The sequence below is a fragment of the Schistocerca serialis genome, chromosome 1 (assembly GCF_023864345.2).
Source record: "Schistocerca serialis cubense isolate TAMUIC-IGC-003099 chromosome 1, iqSchSeri2.2, whole genome shotgun sequence".
NCBI lineage: Eukaryota > Metazoa > Arthropoda > Insecta > Orthoptera > Acrididae > Schistocerca > Schistocerca serialis.
Window position 1 is genome coordinate 1153439865 of NC_064638.1, and position 20285 is coordinate 1153460149.

The 20285-nt window shown below is 41.4% G+C and overlaps 1 protein-coding gene across 1 annotated transcript in view; it reads right to left on the minus strand.

The window, feature by feature from the left end:
- Positions 1 to 1836: 1836 nt before the first annotated feature.
- LOC126417891 (peroxiredoxin-4) overlaps positions 1837 to 20285 on the minus strand; it is a 29361-nt gene continuing 10912 nt past the window's right edge. Inside the window, exons 2-5 of the mRNA XM_050085152.1 lie at positions 4215 to 4332; positions 3894 to 4133; positions 2685 to 2850; positions 1837 to 2604 (exon numbers count right to left, since the gene is read on the minus strand). Of these exons, the coding sequence (XP_049941109.1) occupies positions 2542 to 2604; positions 2685 to 2850; positions 3894 to 4133; positions 4215 to 4332 (587 nt within the window). The 3' untranslated portion in view covers positions 1837 to 2541. The remainder of the gene's footprint in view (positions 2605 to 2684; positions 2851 to 3893; positions 4134 to 4214; positions 4333 to 20285) is intronic.

Consider the following 20285-nt stretch of genomic DNA (forward strand, 5'->3'; position numbering starts at 1 on the left):
GATGTCAGGGCTCAACCAACCCCATTGAGGAAGAGGTCACGCTCTGAGCTTGGTGACCTACACGGGATGGACAGCCTGTACCATGCTATCCCAAGAATGGACACCAGAAAACAGGGTGACTGTGTCTTTTACAGTGATCGCTCCATGCCAGGAGGGCAAAAACGCCCCTCCCCCCTTTTTTTTTTTTTTGCAAAACTCATCCGTCCAATCCTTCTCTTCATGTGCCTGAGTGCAAAGCAGGTATCACAAAGTAGCAAAGTACCGAAAGGACTTGTAAAATATGGTTGCCTATCAAAAAATCGATATGTCAAAGTTGTAAAGTTTGTTTTAGGCAAATTTTATGAAATTTTGTAGTTTATTGACATAAATCAAATTTTTCATCCCTCAAAATGGACTTTTTATTTTTCTTCCCACGGACATCCCATAAGAGATAAAATTGTATTTTATATGTCGTTTTGAAGCTAAAACTTTAAAGAATAAGATACAAATAATTTTAGTATGTCTAATTCAACACCTCTCAACTTTAAAAAAAAAAATCATTTTTTTCTATTTTAACACTGCTGCCAAGTCAAAAAGTGCGCAATATAGAATAATGAAAATAGTATGCCAGTAAAGAGCACGTTTCAAGCTTCATTTACAAAAAAAAAAATTACACCGATAAGTCAAAAACTGTAGATTTTATAAGCGATGAAAGAAACCTAAAAGATATGGAACCTGCACAGCGCTGCCGAATTGCTTGACTTTGGGGAAACGCACTCCATCCCGAAAGGATTAACGGAGGCCCAGATGATAGCCAATGTTGCAATACTATAGCACCACATGACAAACTACATCAAATAACAGATAGTTTCAATCTGAGTACAGTATGATCTTTTTAGAACAAAAAGAAGAAAACAAGACACGGTAACTCATTTCTTTTACCACAGTTTCAACACATTTCAAAAAACTCAGCAGATTTATTCAGGTTCCTACCTCATTATAAAAGAATTTCTTCATTCTCCCTAAAGGGAAAATGGATTCCTACTTTCGAGCACCTACGTTGGTCACATAGTTATCACTGGAAAATTGTATGCTCCATTAAATACAATTCCCCTAATATCAAAATATTATAAGACAGTATTCTTCTCCACAATGCAGACCATACTTTGTAACTAACACTTTCCACAGTTTGAGAAATGAGAAACAACTATTTTTTACTTGATGAAATGGGATAGTGAATATCTGCACAACACGCACACCATTCTATACCGTTAGAGAATAAAATCACTTTACATAACGATAAATGCATGAATAACTCTAGTAAAATTCTGTTTCTTGACTTGAATTCACCTGTCCATTTTTTTAAAACTGCAGGCTCATAATAAGCTGAACAATAAGACAATGGATTTACTAGTAAAGAAACCATCTAGGATAATACTCAGTTTACTAAACATTCAAGCCAAAGCTGACGCAGAGTAGTAAGACTAAAATGTTCTCATACTTGACAGTACTCTTGGTATGTATACCACTGGAATCACACGCACGTAACAGAGTGAAAATATTTCTTTGACTTATGATTGACACTAAGTTATGGAGAATCCGGCTCTAGAATTTTAACATTATGAAGTAATCTTATTCTAAAGTAAGTTCTGGTAATGTAACATTTGCCACCTTAATGAGTGGTACCATATTCCAGTACTGACAGTAAATATAATAAATACTGCCTCAGTCTTGTGTGACATGATAAAAAAAGGTCACGTCTGTTTTTTTAACATTTATATTTTCTGCAAAAGAAACAATAACAACTTATTCTGCATTGAGGAATTATGAACACAGAGAGACACACACACACACAAGGAACTCTTAATTCTTTTATTTATTTTTGGAGGGAAATTGAGATGATTGAATGAGGACTTTTCTTTGCAGCAAGTCAGTAGTGTCATGATTACAATGTACAGATAATGAAAATGAACAATATTTCACATATACACAAGTATACACACAACTTTTTTGTATGTAATACATAAAGAGTACAGATAAAAACTGCACAGCACCTTTTTAACTTAGTCATCTGGTATAATACCATATCTATGTCAATCCACTAGGTGGAAAAATTAATTAATATAAAATATGGAACACTTAATAAACAATACTAGAAAAACAAAACTAACCAGTTACTAATCTCCACACTTAAATTTCATATCCAAATTTGTTTGTTGCATCTGTTCATTTCTCCCACCCCCTTGATAATAAAGAAATCAGACTATGTATAACTGCAGTGTCTCATTACTGTTATGGCAAAGCCATAAGCAGTAGCCAAAATCAATATTAAAAATTCTTAAGAGAGAAACCAAATTGTCACTCAGTCTTGTCATGTCATGTGATGTTATTTATTGGAATAAGATTCCGAATTACAAAATTTCCAATTATGTGAAATATTTAACTTGTCAAAAGATAAGATAGTGAAGGCATTTATCTTATCCCTTTATCTCAATTATGTTATCTTAAATCTAACAGTTCCAACCAACTTATGAATCCTTCAATGGAACCTTTTAGCTGTATTTAAAAGTCAGTCTTATACTGTTTGTTAAAGAACTTTGCCTTTTGTACAGGATCTGGCACAATCTGCAACAGAGGAATAAAAAAAAATAACTTCAAAGCTTCACAAATAACAAGCTTATGCAACAGTAGAGGAGTAATGTTACCGTGTCTCCTCCAGGTTTCCAGCCAGCTGGACAAACCTCTCCATGTTTGTCTGTATACTGGAATGCTTGAACCAGTCTAAGGGCTTCCTCTACACTTCGTCCCACTGGGAGATCATTCATCGTTATTTGCCTGAGAATTCCTTTAGGATCAATAATGAACAGGCCCCTTAAAATAAGAAGGAGTAAAAGAGTTAAAAAATATTCCCAACTTTCAGTTAATATTGGAGCAGAACTCCTCATACGGAATTTGAATACTTACAACTTATGAAATTTAAACAAAACACGAATTTAAAAAAAATCTGTATAAAGATGAAAGGAAGCTTTACGACAACACAAACCATGACTAAATATCAACAAGAACATGTGTATAGTCCTCCATATGCCATTGTCCTATGGACAAAATAAATAATCCTCACCACTGTTTCCCAGCACATGTCAGCATGCTCCTTGTTGCTCATTCCATCCCACACAAAATTCCATAAATGAGACAAAGCACAAGATCACATTGCACACTTGGTATGTCCACCATCTATCCAACATCCTTGTGAGAGCTTGTACTTTCTACATTCTATATGCCTCATCCCTAATAACAATGTCAATTTCATCCACTGAAACTATAACAGCACATTGGCAACAATTATCAAGCCACCTACACATGTATGATAATGGGTAGGTGCCCCTACATCCAAAACATCTGAAAATATCTTTCTAACAATAACAGCTCAGACCTTAAGAGGGATGTTAGGTCTCAGACAGAGAACTGGCTTCTGCCAATTACTGATGATACAGTTTAATCTCCATTTTTCTGTAATTTCTGCAACTGGTTATTTTATTGCTCTTCATTTCTATTAACAACGTCTGCTACCTTCTGCACTACTGTAGTACATTTCCCCCCATTACGAACATTATCATCCAAATTTAGTCAGTTCTAGCACAAGTGATCAGTGTTGTTATTGACTATGACTCCCCAAATGATTGATTATTTCCCCTTATCTGCTCTCATACTTTAGGTTTCATTTCAGTTATTCATCTTTGTTACAGAGAGAGAAAAGAGACTGTTGAACCCAAATAACATATTAACCTACATATATTCAACTGATTACAGTCTTATGCTACTGACATACTTCATTGATCTTCATTCATGATTACTTAACTAAACATGCACATTTACACTAGATCAAAACTATAGTGTACAAAAGGAAATAGTACCTTAAAGCATGTCCTAAATCTTCCAGATACACGCCATAGTCTCTCGCAATCTTGTGAGTCAAATCTGACAGTAACGGTATTTTCAGTTTTCCTAAACCACCTTCTTTTCTCGGAAGGTTCATCCAAGCAAGATGTGTGTATGGGGAATCCACCGAGCAGGCTACAACCTCTGCATTTAATTTTCGAAACTCCTCAATATTATCATTGAATGCTAAGATCTCTGTAGGACATACAAATGTACTGCAAAGACAAAATTGTGTCACTGAATGGTTATTCCTTACCTTCTACATACAATTCAAAATAAAATTTTGTTGTACTTACAAGTCTAATGGGTAAAAGAAAAATACAAGGTACTTCCCCTTAAAGTCAGAAAGTTTTAATGCTTTAAATTCTCCATTTATCACTGCTGTGCCTTCCCATTCAGGCGCAGGTTTGGAAACTGAAATAAAATATTAACATCATTCACTTTGAAAGCACACTGGGGCATAAGTAATTACGTGTAAGATTTGAAACTTTCCCGGTGTACAGACTGTTTCATAAAATTTTGGGCAAACTGCTGGATGTCTTCAACTTATTGCCACGATATTTCAGAGCAGAGTCTTCTGGACATATTTAGGGCAATACTCAAATACTGCTAAATATCATGACAGCAAGTTGCGAACAACTGGCAGTTTGCCTGAAATTTTCTGGAATTATTAATTACATTGTTCAGGAATTCTATAATGTATTGATTCTGACACAGAAACCTACTGATTTCTGAACATCAAACAAGAAAGGAGCGGATCCTCTGTTTTGTCAAAAGGCTGTTGAATCTTTTGTTTATATTTGGTTATTGGTCTAGTTTTATCATTCAGTACAAATTCTACTTCAACATTGGAAAATCTAGGATGGAATAAAAACGATATGAAATTTTGCACTGTTAATCTTTAACTCTGGTATATGACACACAGTTCTGTACAAGAAGACAAGACACCAAGCAATGTGGGCTAATTTAGCAGATCATGAAATAATCTTATGTACAGTTGTTGAAGCCACAGAGAGACAGAAGGGCTGGCCAGTACTTACTATCAGGAGGCACAATTCGTAGAACTGGCAACAGGACGACTTTAGGTAGAAAGTACTACTCCTAGGTGCTGGAAGTGTATGGTCCTTTTTTGTATATGAACTTTTAAATCTGACTATAATGAGTTACTGCTTAGCGTGCAGATTGTGCTACTTGGTTTCAAAACCTGTAAATGTGGTGTCAACACTGCATTTGGGCTGTTCCATGACAACATGAGCACCAGTTCTATTAGCTCAAACATTAATATTTTTTAATTGATGCTCCCTTCTTATGTCAAGAACTGCTGGAACTGAACAAGTGACTTTATAACTTGTCTTAAAATTTCAGCTTCTAGTTACCTGTGAAAACTCATTTCTAAAAGCAATGCATTGCAGCATTGTATAGGCATATACAGGGTGACAATTATTGAACAACCTACAGCAAGCACACTGTTTATTCAACCTGTAAATTTCATTACAGATATTCAGATTTAAGTTATGAAATGTTTGATATGCCTGCCATCACTGGCGATGATGTGGCGCAGACAGATAGTGAAATTCTGCAAGACCCACTGAAATGTCGGAACATCGATGCTGTCAATGACCTCCTGAATGGCTGTTTTCAACTCAGTAATGGTTTTTTGGTTATTGCTGTACACCTTGCCTTTAATACAGCCCCACAAAAAGGAGTTGCTTGTGTTCAGATCTGGAGAATATGGTGGCCAATTGAGGCCCCTGCCAGTGGCCTCTGGGTACCCCAAGAGTCACAATGCGGTCCCCAAAGTGCTCCTCCAGGAAATCAAACACACTGCTGCTTCTATGGGGTTGAGCTCCGTCATCACTGTCATTCTGTTACATGTGGAACTGCCCTTTTACAACTGTCTCTGGTGTGCGTAAGGTAAAAAGGGTACTAGGAAAGTTTTGCAGTACAGGGGCATTCATTTCATTTTTTTTTTTAAGGAATTTCCACCACATTGAATACACCTCGCTCTCTGAAACCAGTCCCTAAACCAGTTCTCCCAACTTTCTGTAGGGAGTAAGGCACTCCTGCTGTCACAAGCCCTCACGAGGTCCTCATCACTTGAAAAGGAGAAACCTGGACTATAAGGAGGGTGCTCAAGACGTTTCAGTCCTGTACGCAGCAAATATTTGGTGCATGCTTTGGTGCGGTGAGCAGTCGCATTATCGTGGTGGAAAAAGCAAGCATCCATTCTTGACTTCGCTCACAAGTTCTTCACAAACTGGATGACTACAGGGAGGCACAGTTCAGTGTACCACTTAGCTGCTACTGTCTTCTCTATGTTCAAAACAACAAGCTCCACAATTCCACTGAATTTGAAAAAAATAGCTATCAATTTCTTCTTTACTGATCGGGATTTTCTGACAGCTAAGAATGTTCGTCAGCTTCAAAGGCCCAAACTTTGTTTTGACTCTAAGGCACGCCATAATAGTACAGCCAAGTCTCATCACCTGTCACAATTTTATTCACCTACTGAGACTGTCCCTTACAAAACTTCTTTAACATATCCCTGCACCAAGTCGCACATCGTGTCATCTGCTCTCCTTTGAGTCTACGCGGCACCCAGAAATGACAAAGTTTCTTTACTTGCAAATAATCAAGCAGAATCAAACGAATTGCTGGTGCATTTAGCCCTAGGGTATCCTCTATCTGCTTATAGGTCACTCACCTGTCTTTGTCTAGTATTTTCCTCACAGCATCACTGTTTTCCTCCATAACTGATGAACATGGCCTTCTCGCCCTCTCAGTGTCCTCCAGTATGAAATTTCCTCTTTGGAATTCTCTGTACCACTTGAATATAGTTGTACAATGTGGACATACATCACCAAGTGCAAGAGCCATTTCTTCAAAGCTCTGGTCTACATTTAAACCATGTCCAAAGTTGTACCGCAAAACTGCCCCAATCGTGACCAAGGTGCCATAGCAAACACTTCAAACTAACTTCCTAGTGAAAGACTGCATCCACAGATATGGCACCGCAGCTACAATGCAAATATGAAGTATTCTCAGAATACAGGAATAAACAATCTCCTGCAACTTACTGTTGTGTTGAATTGCAAAACTTTCCTACTACCCTTTTTACATACAATGGTCCCTACAGACTTGATGAATGCAAATTTTGCAGTATATTAAAATTTTTTGGCAATGTCCCAGAAGGGTGAAATGTGTCATTAAAAGCTTCACTTTTTCTCTTGGCATATCAATTGGTAAATAACTTGAGTGGTTTCAGATGCCTTTCACATTCTAGGATTTACCAAGGGTGTGACTGGAAACCAGTATTGGGTACATGCATGGGGAAGCTTATGATTGCAGCATTACAATCCTAAAGAAGAAGAAGATGATGATGATGATGTTGGATATTGGGCACTCGATGGCATGGTCACTTGTGGCCTTATGAACTGCCAACATGGCATTCACTTGGGGAGGGGTATCTGTTCAGAGCATGCTGACCTAAGGATGACACCCAACAGTTCACAAAATTTCAAAACTGGTGTTACACTGGTGTAGGTGTCAGTGAGCAAGGTGGACAGATCTCCAGGCAAACTGAGGGTTGTCCCTCTGTCAGATATAAAACATACATAGTCAAAACATGCTAACCAACAGCGGTGCACCACAAACTTCAGAGTGGTGGATCCTCCCACTGGAGGTGTAAACTTTGTTAATGGGTAAAGTCGTACGTGCAGTCTGATGAGCAGCACTTCCTTCCATCGGTGCAGCACGCATGCCACACATGGGTGGTCAATTTGAGCCACCACAGTTTGTTGTTCACCACTTCCAACCATTCAGTTTTCCACTGATGCATGTTTATTCTGTTAGATAATGAGAGGACAACATGTGTGGGACCGGCATATTGACATACCACCGTCCCTCCATGCTTCTCTGACTCCTTTGTGGTGGCATTTCCCTGTATCCAGGAACCCAGCAAAAGACCAGACCCTTGCTTCGGTGTTGGATCCACTATAAGATGTCATGAATGGTCTGAATCAACTGGTCTACTTGATACATATGGTGGACCACCTGTAGTGCACTGAATGAGTCGGAATAGAAGAGAAACTTCATACTGTGTACCTTTTTAATCCACTCCAATGCTGTCATAATGCTATATAACTCTGCATCATAATTTGTAAAGTGCATCAGGAGTACTTGGAAAACCCTATCAGGGAAGACAGCTGACCAACTGAGTGCACTGCCTTGCTGGGAACCACCCGTACATACAATGTTACAACTGTGGTATGTACTCAAAATTTAGGAAAAGAGATTTGTAAAAATATAATGTTCAGTACGAATTTTCCTGTATTGCGTCTATTTTAAAGTCACTTTGGTTCTCTGAAAAGGTAAGGCAGCAATTTGTTCCACTCCTGGCTTCGTATTTGGGGATCAGAAATATCTACATCTGTGAGACTGTCAGTGGCATATATACCAAATGGCTTTGTCACATGGGACTGAGCTGCTGAAAGTTGGGCGGACAGCCACACTAAACGTTAATGACTGATGCAATGTGAAAATTTTCAGGGCCTGTCGAGCCATCCATAGGCTCCAGTTGATATCCGAATGCCCTCTTGGTGGACAGTGTCTAACATCTTGAGGTAGGAAGAATATGCTGATCCATAAACCACAACGCCACAATCCAATTGTGATCTACAAATAACCTATAAAACAGCAGCAGGCAGAAACTGTCAGCTCCCCATGCCCTTCTGCTGAGGCATTTCAAAATGTTCAGTGATTTGGTGTTCTCTGTTCATAGGTCTTTCAGGTGTGAGAACCAGGTTAATTTCATGTCAAATAGTTGGCCAAACAAGTGTACATTCTCCTTAAAATTTAAAATACTGAGCCCCCCACCCCCTTACCATGCCACTCCTTTCCATCTTTACCGCAGTCTGGTTTCATCCAGGCTACATTATGGTTGTCAGGCTTATGGATTTGTGGCTCCTTCCACTCTGAAACTACTTGACCCTGTTCATAATTATGGGGTGTGTCTGGCTATAGGTGCATTTTGCACTAGACCCATCAACATTCTCTTCACAGACGAAGGGTTTCCCCCTCTACAAATAGGATGGAGCCAACTTCTAGTTTCTTATGCAATTGCTGTTCAATGATTCACTGACCATCCTGTGTACCCCACCCTCTTTGCAAACGAGGGAAGTCTCCCTCCTGATACCCACCCTTGGGTGGCACTGCTGCTTGGGCTGCATCTCACTTCCCTCTCTGGGGATCCCCATCTGCACTCACTGGAAAGTGCCCAGTGTATTTCTTCCCACACACCCCTCTTGGATGGTGCCTCCACCACACATTAGGGCATTCTGGCATCTTGTATGTTCCATCCTTGATGCTACCATCTTCTACATCAATTGTTCTAAAACAATAGATATGACAGGATAGCTTTTACATCTCCTACTGGCATGGAACACCATTTACTGCCAGGATCATGTAGTCTGTTCACAGCAGAGCTGCTCTGCTAGCCATTAAGGTCACTTGCTAGTGAATCTGCTTCAAAAATTTGATTTTTTTTTGTCTTAAATCAATATTTAGAGTTTTATGAACAAAATGGCAGTTACATGAATCAATTCGGACATCAGGAACATCTTTAAAAGCAAATTTAAATATATGTCGGTATGCAGCCTTGGACTCCAAAGGGTTTGCAATTGTGTTGGAAAATATGCCTTATGGAAGAACTGTAAAAATTGAAAGTTACAATGTGTTGGTCATGTCCAACAGAGGATGAGCACACGTTTACGTAAGCTAATGAAAGATACGAAGGGGAAAAAGCTCAGTGATGGCAAACCAATTGGTGGTCGGGTTCGTCTTACTAAGGAAGAGGTGGACAAACTGCAGCTCTATTGTGGTTTCGCCATAAGAAGGAATCTAAGCAATATTGAGGCCACAAAGAAAGCAGTATGGGCTACCTTTTTCCATAAAGCTTCTACGGATGGCCACTCAGAGCATGCTCTCTGCGACGTTGGTATTGACACATGGTGTAGATACAAAAAAGCAATAGCAAATGGTGAGACTTATGCACGCCATCACTCCCTGCCATTTGAGGTATTGGAAGCAATTAAGTCCATGTACAGGGACCTAAGTGAAATAAAACTAATGTCACGGTGCTTACATGGAAAGACACAAAATGTTAATGAATGTTTCAACCATGTGATACAGGAACACCTGCCTAAAACTGTTTTTGTTGGTTTCAATACCATGAGTTTAGGTGTATTAGATGCAGTTATTTGCTTTAATGATGGGGCAGTTAGCAGATGTGATGTTTTAGAATTGTCGGGACTACATCTTGGTTTCAATATGAGACAAGCACCGATGGCAATTTATTCCTTGAGAGTGGCCCAAGGCGAAAAATGGGTTCTTGAGGCAACTAAAGAGGCCAAAATAGCAAAGAGGAGCAATAAAAGCAAGAGAGAAGATGAGGAACACACAAACCAAGAACATTAGGCAACTGGAGGGTTTTAAGAACAACAGAGGTGAGTAACAGATTAAATGTACCTTTAAACTGAATTTCCCAAGAATCAAATTTCCTGACATGTTTATTTTATGAAAATAAATAAATAAAACTATTTGAGCTAGAGGTCTGAAATTTTTTGTGGTATTTCAGGTTACCATTTGGAGAAAAGTAGACTGCACACACCGGCTTAGTATCACCAAGAGGAAAAATATACACTTATTAATTATAAAAAATTAGCTTAATTTTGATTGTCTAATTTAGGTATTTATAGTATAAAACTATTGATTGAAATCATTTGATTGTAGTCTCTTTTAGATAACAATGTCATAAAAGTGTGCACAAAGTTTTAAGCATCTAAGAAAAATACTTAATAAGTCTATAGACTTCAAACATAGACTGGCAGGAAAAATTTTAAATTACTGACCGACATAAATGTTAAAAGTTTATATCAAAGCTATTCTGATTATTATATATAAAAACAAAGATGAGGTGACTTACCGAACAAAAGCGCTGGCAGGTCGATAGACACACAAACAAACACAAACACACACACAAAATTCAAGCTTTCGCAACAAACTGTTGCCTCATCAGGAAAGAGGGAAGGAGAGGGGAAGACGAAAGGAAGTGGATTTTAGTCCTTTTTTCCCCCCTAAGGTAAGTCTTTCCGCTCCCGGGATTGGAATGACTCCTTACCCTCTCCCTTAAAATCCACTTCCTTTCGTCTTCCCCTCTCCTTCCCTCTTTCCTGATGAGGCAACAGTTTGTTGCGAAAGCTTGAATTTTGTGTGTATGTTTGTGTTTGTTTGTGTGTCTATCGACCTGCCAGCGCTTTTGTTCGGTAAGTCACCTCATCTTTGTTTTTATATATAATTTTTCCCACGTGGAATGTTTCCTTCCATTATATTGATATCACTATTCTGATTATTCTTATACCAAAATCTTCATCCTTAAAACACTTTCATTGTCCTAAAATTTCTTTGTATTCAGAGTTCACATTATGTAGTTAGACCCTCATAAACTTTATGAAAATTCTTACTGTTTTTCCAGCCATTCATTGCCAAGTTACCTTAACAGCGCCCTCCATTTTGTTACTCAGGCCTCTGTCCACAGCGTTTTAATATGCACAAACTACATGCTACAGATGGATGCTACTTGTGTCACCCTTTTGTCTCTGCTGTCCATGACCTTCTCTCCCCCCTTGGCTGTGCCACCTGCTCCATTGTCTTTCTCTGGGACCCAAGTCATTTGGATGTACCAATGAATGAACTGGCTGACCACTTGCGTAGAGGGGCAGATACTTGCCCGCCGTTCCCTTTCACGAGTCCAGGTGCAGATATGCAGATACACATCAAGTCTCTCTTTGCCCAAAAGTGGAATGACCTCTGGTGCACTTCTGCTCTAAGCAACAAGCTTCACGCTATCAAGGAGGCTACTGCAGTTCGACACTTTTCCTTCTGCTCCTCTTGGAAGGAGTTCACCGTCCTATGCCAGCTACGCATCAGTTATACTAGGCTTACCCACTGTTTTCTCTCGCGTAAGGAGCCAGCCCCACAGTGTGACTGCAGAGTCAGACTGATGGTATCCCCTATATTGGTGGAATGTCCCCTTCTTTTGGCCCTTCATACTAAGTGTAGCCTTCCACGTTCCTAGTCTTTAATATTAGCAGACGATTCACAGATGGTTGAATTGGTCCTCAGTTTTCTACGTGAGAGTGGTTTTTATTTTCAGTTTTAAGCTTTTGCTCTACTCCTCGAGGCAGGGGCAGGAGGGTTGTGGTTGGAGACTGTCTTCGTGTTTTCTGGGTTGGCACCCATGACTAGTCCCCTTGCAGAGACCTGTTATTCTCTCTCTCTCTCTCTCTCTCTCTCTCTCTCTCTCTCTCTCTCTGTCTGTCGATTTATTATCCCTGCATGGGCGCTTTTACACCTACTATGCAGTACAGATAGTTTTCTGTTGAGGGCAGCTGCTGCTAAAGTTGTCCATGTTTCTGAAATAACCTGTTTTCAGCTGTACACGAAGTTTTACAGGAACACAATTGGTTTCATGATGTCAAATTGCACCTACAGGTGTACATTTATAAGATTGGAAATGTGCAATTGACATTATGATAAAAAAACAGTTGCCTATCTTAATAATATGTACTCTGTGACAAGCAGTACAGAATACTCTCACATCAGTAAAACATTAAAGCCCTGATGTGGGAAGGAGGGAGACTTACTGGTCTCAAAATAAAATAGTTACCCACAAGAAGCAGGGCATCATAGCTCAAACCGACCGGTCAAAAAACGGATACGTTAGAAGTGCAGTTATGTCCATGAAAAGAGCAAACTAAGAAAACCAGAAAAGGTAAAAAGTTCCAACTAGTAACAATGGAAGCCCATGGCGAAGAAAACCACTTCATACCAGGAAGCGGTGGACAATAACCCTTCAACTGCCTTGCTGCGCAGGGCCACACTGCTAGTCAGTGTGTTCATGTGTCTCATGGAAGGCACTAGCACCACCATACATGTAGCGGCTACAGTTACAAACATTTTTATGGATATGCAGTGGTCTCTGTTTCTTCAGGTTTCTTTGCAGTGACTGCTGTATACTGTGGTGGGCCCCTCACCATTAACTATTGTACTATGTACATATCTCTTGAATGTGAGCCCTAGTTCCTCTACATGATGCTGTTCTGAGCTAAAAGTTCATACTGAATGTATAAATCTTTCTTCTTCTTTTAGCTGCTCTTTGTTGCTTGGTAATCAATGTTGCAACTGCCTCATGGTCACTGATACCAGTGTCAATGTGGACATCCTCAAAGTGGTCAAGCCTGTTGTTATTAGATCAAATATATTTCTATCATATGTAGTATTCTGAACTATCTGTTGTATGTAGTTTCCAGAGAATGCATTTAGTTATGTTTTGCAGGATTCACTACTAACAAAACTGTAATTATTCCAGTAGGTTGTTGGGTGATTAAAATCTCCTCTGAAGATTGCTGCACAATTGGGGAACTCACATACTAGCAAACTTAAAGTTTTCTCTAAAGTTTTTGGGGTGAATGGTGGTCAGTAAATGAATCCCGTTATAATTGTATGCCCACCCCAGATACTGAGTTTTGCAATAAATCTCGCATTCAACGATTTCTATCTTAGGAGTTTCTTGTCTACTGTGGCAATATCCTTTTCATATATACTTAAATTTCCTTAAAAATCTATACTGACAATTTTGGGTTTTAACCAGCATTCTGTATCTAGTGTTGTATGCTTCACTGCTTCTTAGTCGTGCTTCAAACTCTGTCACTTTGTTGTGAAAACTTTGACAGTTAACCACCAGCAATTAATGCTATCTCCTTTGGGTGCCTTTCTTTGTATCTTACAGCAACACTTCTGCGTCTTCTACAACTATTGCTATGTGGTTTGGATGGAGACTTGCCTAATCTAAGGGGGAGGGGGGGGACACCTCGTGTGCACACATTCAGTTATCTAGATAATAGTCTCTGATGCACTATGCACACCTAATCCAATTACGCATCACTCCAGTTTTCTTGGCTCATCCAGAGTTTGCGCTACCACCCATCTGCTTTGGTTGGTTGGTTGGTTGGTTGGATTAAAAGAGGGGGAAAGGGACCAAACTACGAGGTCATCAGTTCCTTGTTCCAAATAAAACAATGCCCCCCCCCCCCCCCCCCAAAAAAAAAAAACGAGACTGACAACTCAAAACAGAATGAAAGGAAAAATCACAAGAACGACGAAGGGCAACAAACATAAGATAAAAAAGGAGAAGCCAGCCACTGCAACACATTAAAACCTCCAACCTAGAAGCACTAGAGTGGAGGACACAGTGGGTCAAAGGACATCCGCTAAAACTTAGATCAAATGATAAAGACCCGCTCTCATGAATAAAACGTAAAATTATATCAGCTGATGAGGCATTGTCAGATAAAATTAATGGCAACAAGTCCGGTAACCCAAGATTTTGTCGCTGGACAGTCAAGTGGGACAGTGCACCAGAATATGGGCCACTGTCAATTGGGCACCACACCAACAATCAGGCGGTTCTTCACGGCACAGGAGGTAACTGGGGTCGCCCAAGTGTGGCCAGTGTGGAGCCGGCAGAGGACAACTGATTCCCTGCGAGAGGCCCACATGGAAGAATTCCACGCATTCAAAGTCTCCTTAATGACACGCAGTTTGTTATGTGTACTGTTATGCCATTCTGCCTCCCAATGCTGAAAAACCCTATGGCGTAAGTCAGAACGCTGTTCAGGTTCAGAGATGCTCATCTCCAGAAGCGGTTTCCGCGTAGCCTGTTTGGCCTGCCTATTGGCAAGTTTGTTCCCCGGGATGCCGAAGTGTCCTGGGGTCCACACAAACACCACTGAACGACAGGACTGGTCCAGGGCATAGGTGGACTCCTGGATGGACGCTACCAAAGGACGGTGTGGGTAGCACAGGTGGATAGCTTGTAGGCTGCTCAAGGAGCTAGTACACAGAAGAAGCGATTCCCCGGGGCACGAACGGATATACTGAAGTGCACGAGAGATGGCCACCAGCTCTGCAGTGAATACACTGCAGCCATCAGGCAAGGAATGCTGTTTAAAATTGCCTCTGTTGACGTAGGCGAAGCCAACATGACCATCAGCCATTGAGCCGTCGGTAAACGGAACACGTCAAGAATTGAGAGGAAGTGACAGCAAAGAGCAGCAGGAGTAACTGCGTCCTTAGGGTCATGCGAAAGGTTCAGACGAATGTGGAGCCTAGGTGTACACCATGGAGGTGTATGCGGACGGACATGGATGGGAAGTGGTAAAGGGAAGGACTCCAGTTCAGACAGAAGGGATTGCACGCGAACCGCAATCGTTAGTCCTCACCTGGGCTGCCAATGCGCGAGATGTATTGCTGCAGGTGGAAAAAGGAGACAGTAATTCGGATGTTCAGGAGAACTACGAATGTGTGTAACGTAACTGGCGAGCAGTTGTGCATGCCTAACCTTCAATGGAGGAACACCAGCCTCCACCGTGACACTGGTCACCGTACTCATTCTAAAAGCTCCCGTCGCTAGGCGAACACCACAGTGGTGCACTGGGTTGAGTACACGCAACTCTGAGGGTGCCGGCGAACCATAAACCACACTCCCATAGTCAAGGTGGGGTTGAACAAGGGCTTTGTAGAGCTACAGCGACATAGAGCGATATGCACCCCAGTTGGTGTTGCTCACGCGGCAGAGGGCATTGAAGTGCTGCCTGTACTTCCACTTAAGATGACGAAGGTGAGGTAGCCAAGTCAATTGGGCGTTGAAAACCAGTCCTAAGAATCAGTATGTCCCCACGACAGTGAGTGGATCATCATGAATGTAAAGTTCTGGTTCCGGATGAATGGTACGATGCTCACAGAAGTGCATGACACACGACTTAGTGGCCAAAAACTGGAAGCTGTGGGCAAGAACCCATGACTGCGCCTTGTGGATAGCTCCCTGTAGGCGCTGCTCAGCAACAACAGTACTGGTGGAGCAGTACGAAATGCAGAAGTCATCTGATTACAGAGAGGGTGAGATGGATGGCCCTACAGCTGCTGCTAGACTGTTAATGGCCACTAATAAAAATTTAGTTTCTATAGGAAAACATATAACTTTCTTGGCGAATGCCTTTCCGATATTGATGTCTGAAATACTCCTCTGTGATACAGACAACAGGAAGATTGAGTCAATAATTAAATCACTGATGACTAAGGACTCTCATGGTTATAATGGAGTGTTTAGCAGAACACAGTAGTAAAGCCATTTTATAAAAAAGGGAGAAAGGGATAAAGTAGGTAATTTTAGACATATTTCAATGCCATCAGTGTTTGCAAATGTTATTGAAAAGGCTGTGTATTTAAGGATAATTGATCATTTCATATCACACAATTTTCAACTGAAAATGCTATATTCTCTTTTCTCTGTGAGGTACTGGATGAGCTAAACAAAAAGTTTCAAATGCTTGGTATATTTTTTGATAAAACTAAGGCATTTGATTGTGTTGATCGCAAAATATTGCTCCAGAACTTGGACCATTATGGGATACGGGGAGTAGCTCACAATTGGTTCACCTCACTTTAGCAACAGGCACCAAAAGGTCATTAGTCATAATGTTGATAATGGCTGTGATGTGGGGTCTCAGTGGGGTACTGTGAAGTGGGGGGTGCCCCAGGGATCAGTGTTCCTTATTTACATAAATGATATGCCCTCTAGCATTATGGGTACCTCTAAAATATTTCGGTCTGCTGATGACATTAGCTTGGTAGTAAAGGATGTTGTGTGCAACATTGGCTCAGTTTCAAATAGTGCAGTACATGTCCTAAGTTCATGGCTTGTAGAAAATGAACTAACGCTAAATCGCAGTAAGACTCAGTTTCTAACACACAATTCAACAAAACCTGATGTTTTAATTTCACGGAATGGGCATATGATTACTGAAACTGAACTGTTCAAATTTCTAGGTGTTCACATACGAGCGCAGTTCAATAAGTAATGCAACACATTTTTTTTTCTCGGCCAATTTTGGTTGAAAAAGCCGGAAATTTCTTGTGGAATATTTTCAAACATTCCCGCTTCGTCTCGTATAGTTTCATTGACTTCCGACAGGTGGCAGCGCTGTACGGAGCTGTTAAAATGGCGTCTGTAACGGATGTGCGTTGCAAACAACGGGCGGTGATCGAGTTTCTTTTGGCGGAAAACCAGGGCATCTCAGATATTCATAGGCGCTTGCAGAATGTCTACGGTGATCTAGCAGTGGACAAAAGCACGGTGAGTCGTTGGGCAAAGCGTGTGTCATCATCGCCGCAAGGTCAAGCAAGACTGACTGATCTCCTGCGTGCGGGCCGGCCGTGCACAGCTGTGACTCCTGCAATGGCGGAGCGTGCGAACACACTCGTTCGAGATGATCGACGGATCACCATCAAACAACTCAGTGCTCAACTTGACATCTCTGTTGGTAGTGCTGTCACAATTGTTCACCAGTTGGGATATTCGAAGGTTTGTTCCCGCTGGGTCCCTCGTTGTCTAACCGAACACCATAAAGAGCAAAGGAGAACCATCTGTGCGGAATTGCTTGCTCGTCATGTGGCTGAGGGTGACAATTTCTTGTCAAAGATTGTTACAGGCGATGAAACATAGGTTCATCACTTCGAACCTGAAACAAAACGCCAATCAATGGAGTGGCGCCACACCCACTCCCCTACCAAGAAAAAGTTTAAAGCCATACCCTCAGCCGGTAAAGTCATGGTTACAGTCTTCTGGGACGCTGAAGGGGTTATTCTGTTCGATGTCCTTCCCCATGGTCAAACGATCAACTCTGAAGTGTATTGTGCTACTCTTCAGAAATTGAAGAAACGACTTCAGCGTGTTCATAGGCACAAAAATCTGAACGAACTTCTCCTTCTTCATGACAACGCAAGACCTCACACAAGTCTTCGCACCCGAGAGGAGCTCACAAAACTTCAGTGGACTGTTCTTCCTCATGCACCCTACAGCCCCGATCTCGCACCGTCGGATTTCCATATGTTTGGCCCAATGAAGGACGTAATCCGTGGGAGGCACTACGCGGATGATGAAGAAGTTATTGATGCAGTACGACGTTGGCTCCGACATCGACCAGTGGAATGGTACCGTGCAGGCATACAGGCCCTCATTTCAAGGTGGCGTAAGGCTGTAGCATTGAATGGAGATTACGTTGAAAAATAGTATTGTGTAGCTAAAAGATTGGGGAATAACCTGGTGTATTTCAATGCTGAATAAAACAACCCCTGTTTCAGAAAAAAAATGTGTTGCATTACTTATTGAACTGCCCTCGTAGATAGTAAACTGTCATGGAAAGCCCACCTTCAGGATCTTGTTCAAAGACTCAATGCTGCCACTTTTACTATTTGAATGGTATCTGATGTGAGTGATTTTTCGACACAAAAATTAGTCTACTTTTCATTTGCTTACGTCATGGTATTATATTTTGGGGTAACTCTTCCCATTCTAAAAGGATATTTTTGGCTAAGAAACGGGCGGTTCAGGCAATAAGTGGTGTAAGTTCACGAACCTCTTGTCAACCCCTGTTCACGAGTCTGGGTATTTTGACATTGGTCTCTCAATGTATATATTCCTTGCTGTCATTTCTTGTTAACAATATTAGCTTATTCCCAAGAATAAGCAGCTTTTACTCGGTTAATACTCGGCAGAAATAAAACCTGCATTTGAATCGGACTTCCTTAACTCTTGTGCAAAAAGGTGTGCAGTATACTGCTGCATCCATTTTCAATAATCTACCACTAAAATTCAAGAATCTTAGCAGTAATCCATGCGCTTTCAAATCGAAACTGAAGAGTTTCCTCATGGGTCACTCCTTCTATTCTGTCGAGGACTTCCTTGAAAAATTATGCTAATTCTTACGGTATTCTTGATTGTGTTTACTTAAACTTATGGAGTGACTTTTTTGGGTTCATAAACATTTATTTTTACCTGTTGTTACTTTTATGTTGTAATTTCATGTACTGACAAGTTCCATGATCTTGAAGATTTGCTCCTCAATTTGGTCCTACGGTACTTGAAGTGTAAATAAATAACAGAGCTTTACAGGACCCTATTCTCCTGGATATGGGGGAACTATGGGAGGCACCAACTTGGACACGGAAAGTACAGAGCAACAGGAAATTTTGGATAAAAATCGAGAGCAGGCCTTGGAGACCCCACCCGTGTAATGTGGCAAAGATATGATGTAGCCAGGTGGTGTCATAAGCTTTGTGTGGATCAAAAAAGATGGCAACAAGATGTTGGCATCTGAAAAAGGCTGTTCAGATGGCAGACTCAAGGGACACAAGGTTATCTGTGGTAGAGTGCCCCTGGCGGAAACCACCCTGAAATGGAGCCAGTAGGCCACATGACTCCAGGACCCAACCCAACAGCCAACGCACCATATGTTCCAGCAGCTTACAAAGGATGTTGGTGAGGCTGATGGGCAGATAGCTATCCACACCAAGCAGGTTTTCACCGAGTTTGAGGTGACTGTGGATTCGATCCTGCCCAGGGGTGTGTCGGGCAATGTGCAAGTGTGCTGAGGAGCTCCCACTGCGTAAATGGGGCATTATAGGGTTTACTGTGGTGTGTAGTGAATGAGAGTACTTTCCTTTCCATCCGCCATTTGAGGATGCGAAAGGCTGGGGGGTAGTTCTCTGATGCAGTGGCTTGAGTATAGTGCTCAGCAAAGTGCTCGGCAAAGAGCTCGGCAATCGTGTTTGCGTCGGAACATAGCACGTCATTGGTGTTAACGCACAGGGACACCTGTTGGGGTCTGGTACCCAAAAAGACATCTGATCTTTGTCAAGATTTGGGAAGGTGACATATGGCACCCAATGGTCGACATGTACCTCTCACAACACTCCTGTTTCCATCTTTTTATAAGCTGGTGTACACAGGTACGGAGCTGCTTAAAGGCTATCAGATGCTCTAGGGAAGGCTGCCGTTTATGTTGCTGTAGAGCTGGCTGACGCTCTGTAATTGCCTCAGCGACTTCCGGCGACCACCAAGAGACTGTCTTTTGCTGGGGGCACCATAAAAAGCGAGGGATCGCGTTTTCTGACGCAGGAATGATTGCGGTAGTCACCTTCTCAACCATCACATCGATGTTACCATGTGGGGAGAGTCAATGGTGACATCAGAGGTGAAAGTTTCCCAGTCCGCCTCGTTTGAAGCCCATCTGTGCAGGTGTCTGTGGGCCTGACGCCGGGGCAGTGACAGGAAGACGGGGAAGTGGTCACTACCACACAGGTCGTCATATGCTCTCCAGTGAATGATAGATGGGAGAAGACCTGGGCTGCGAATTGATAAATCAATGGCCGAGTAACTATCTCGAGCCACACTGAAATGTGTGGCGGCT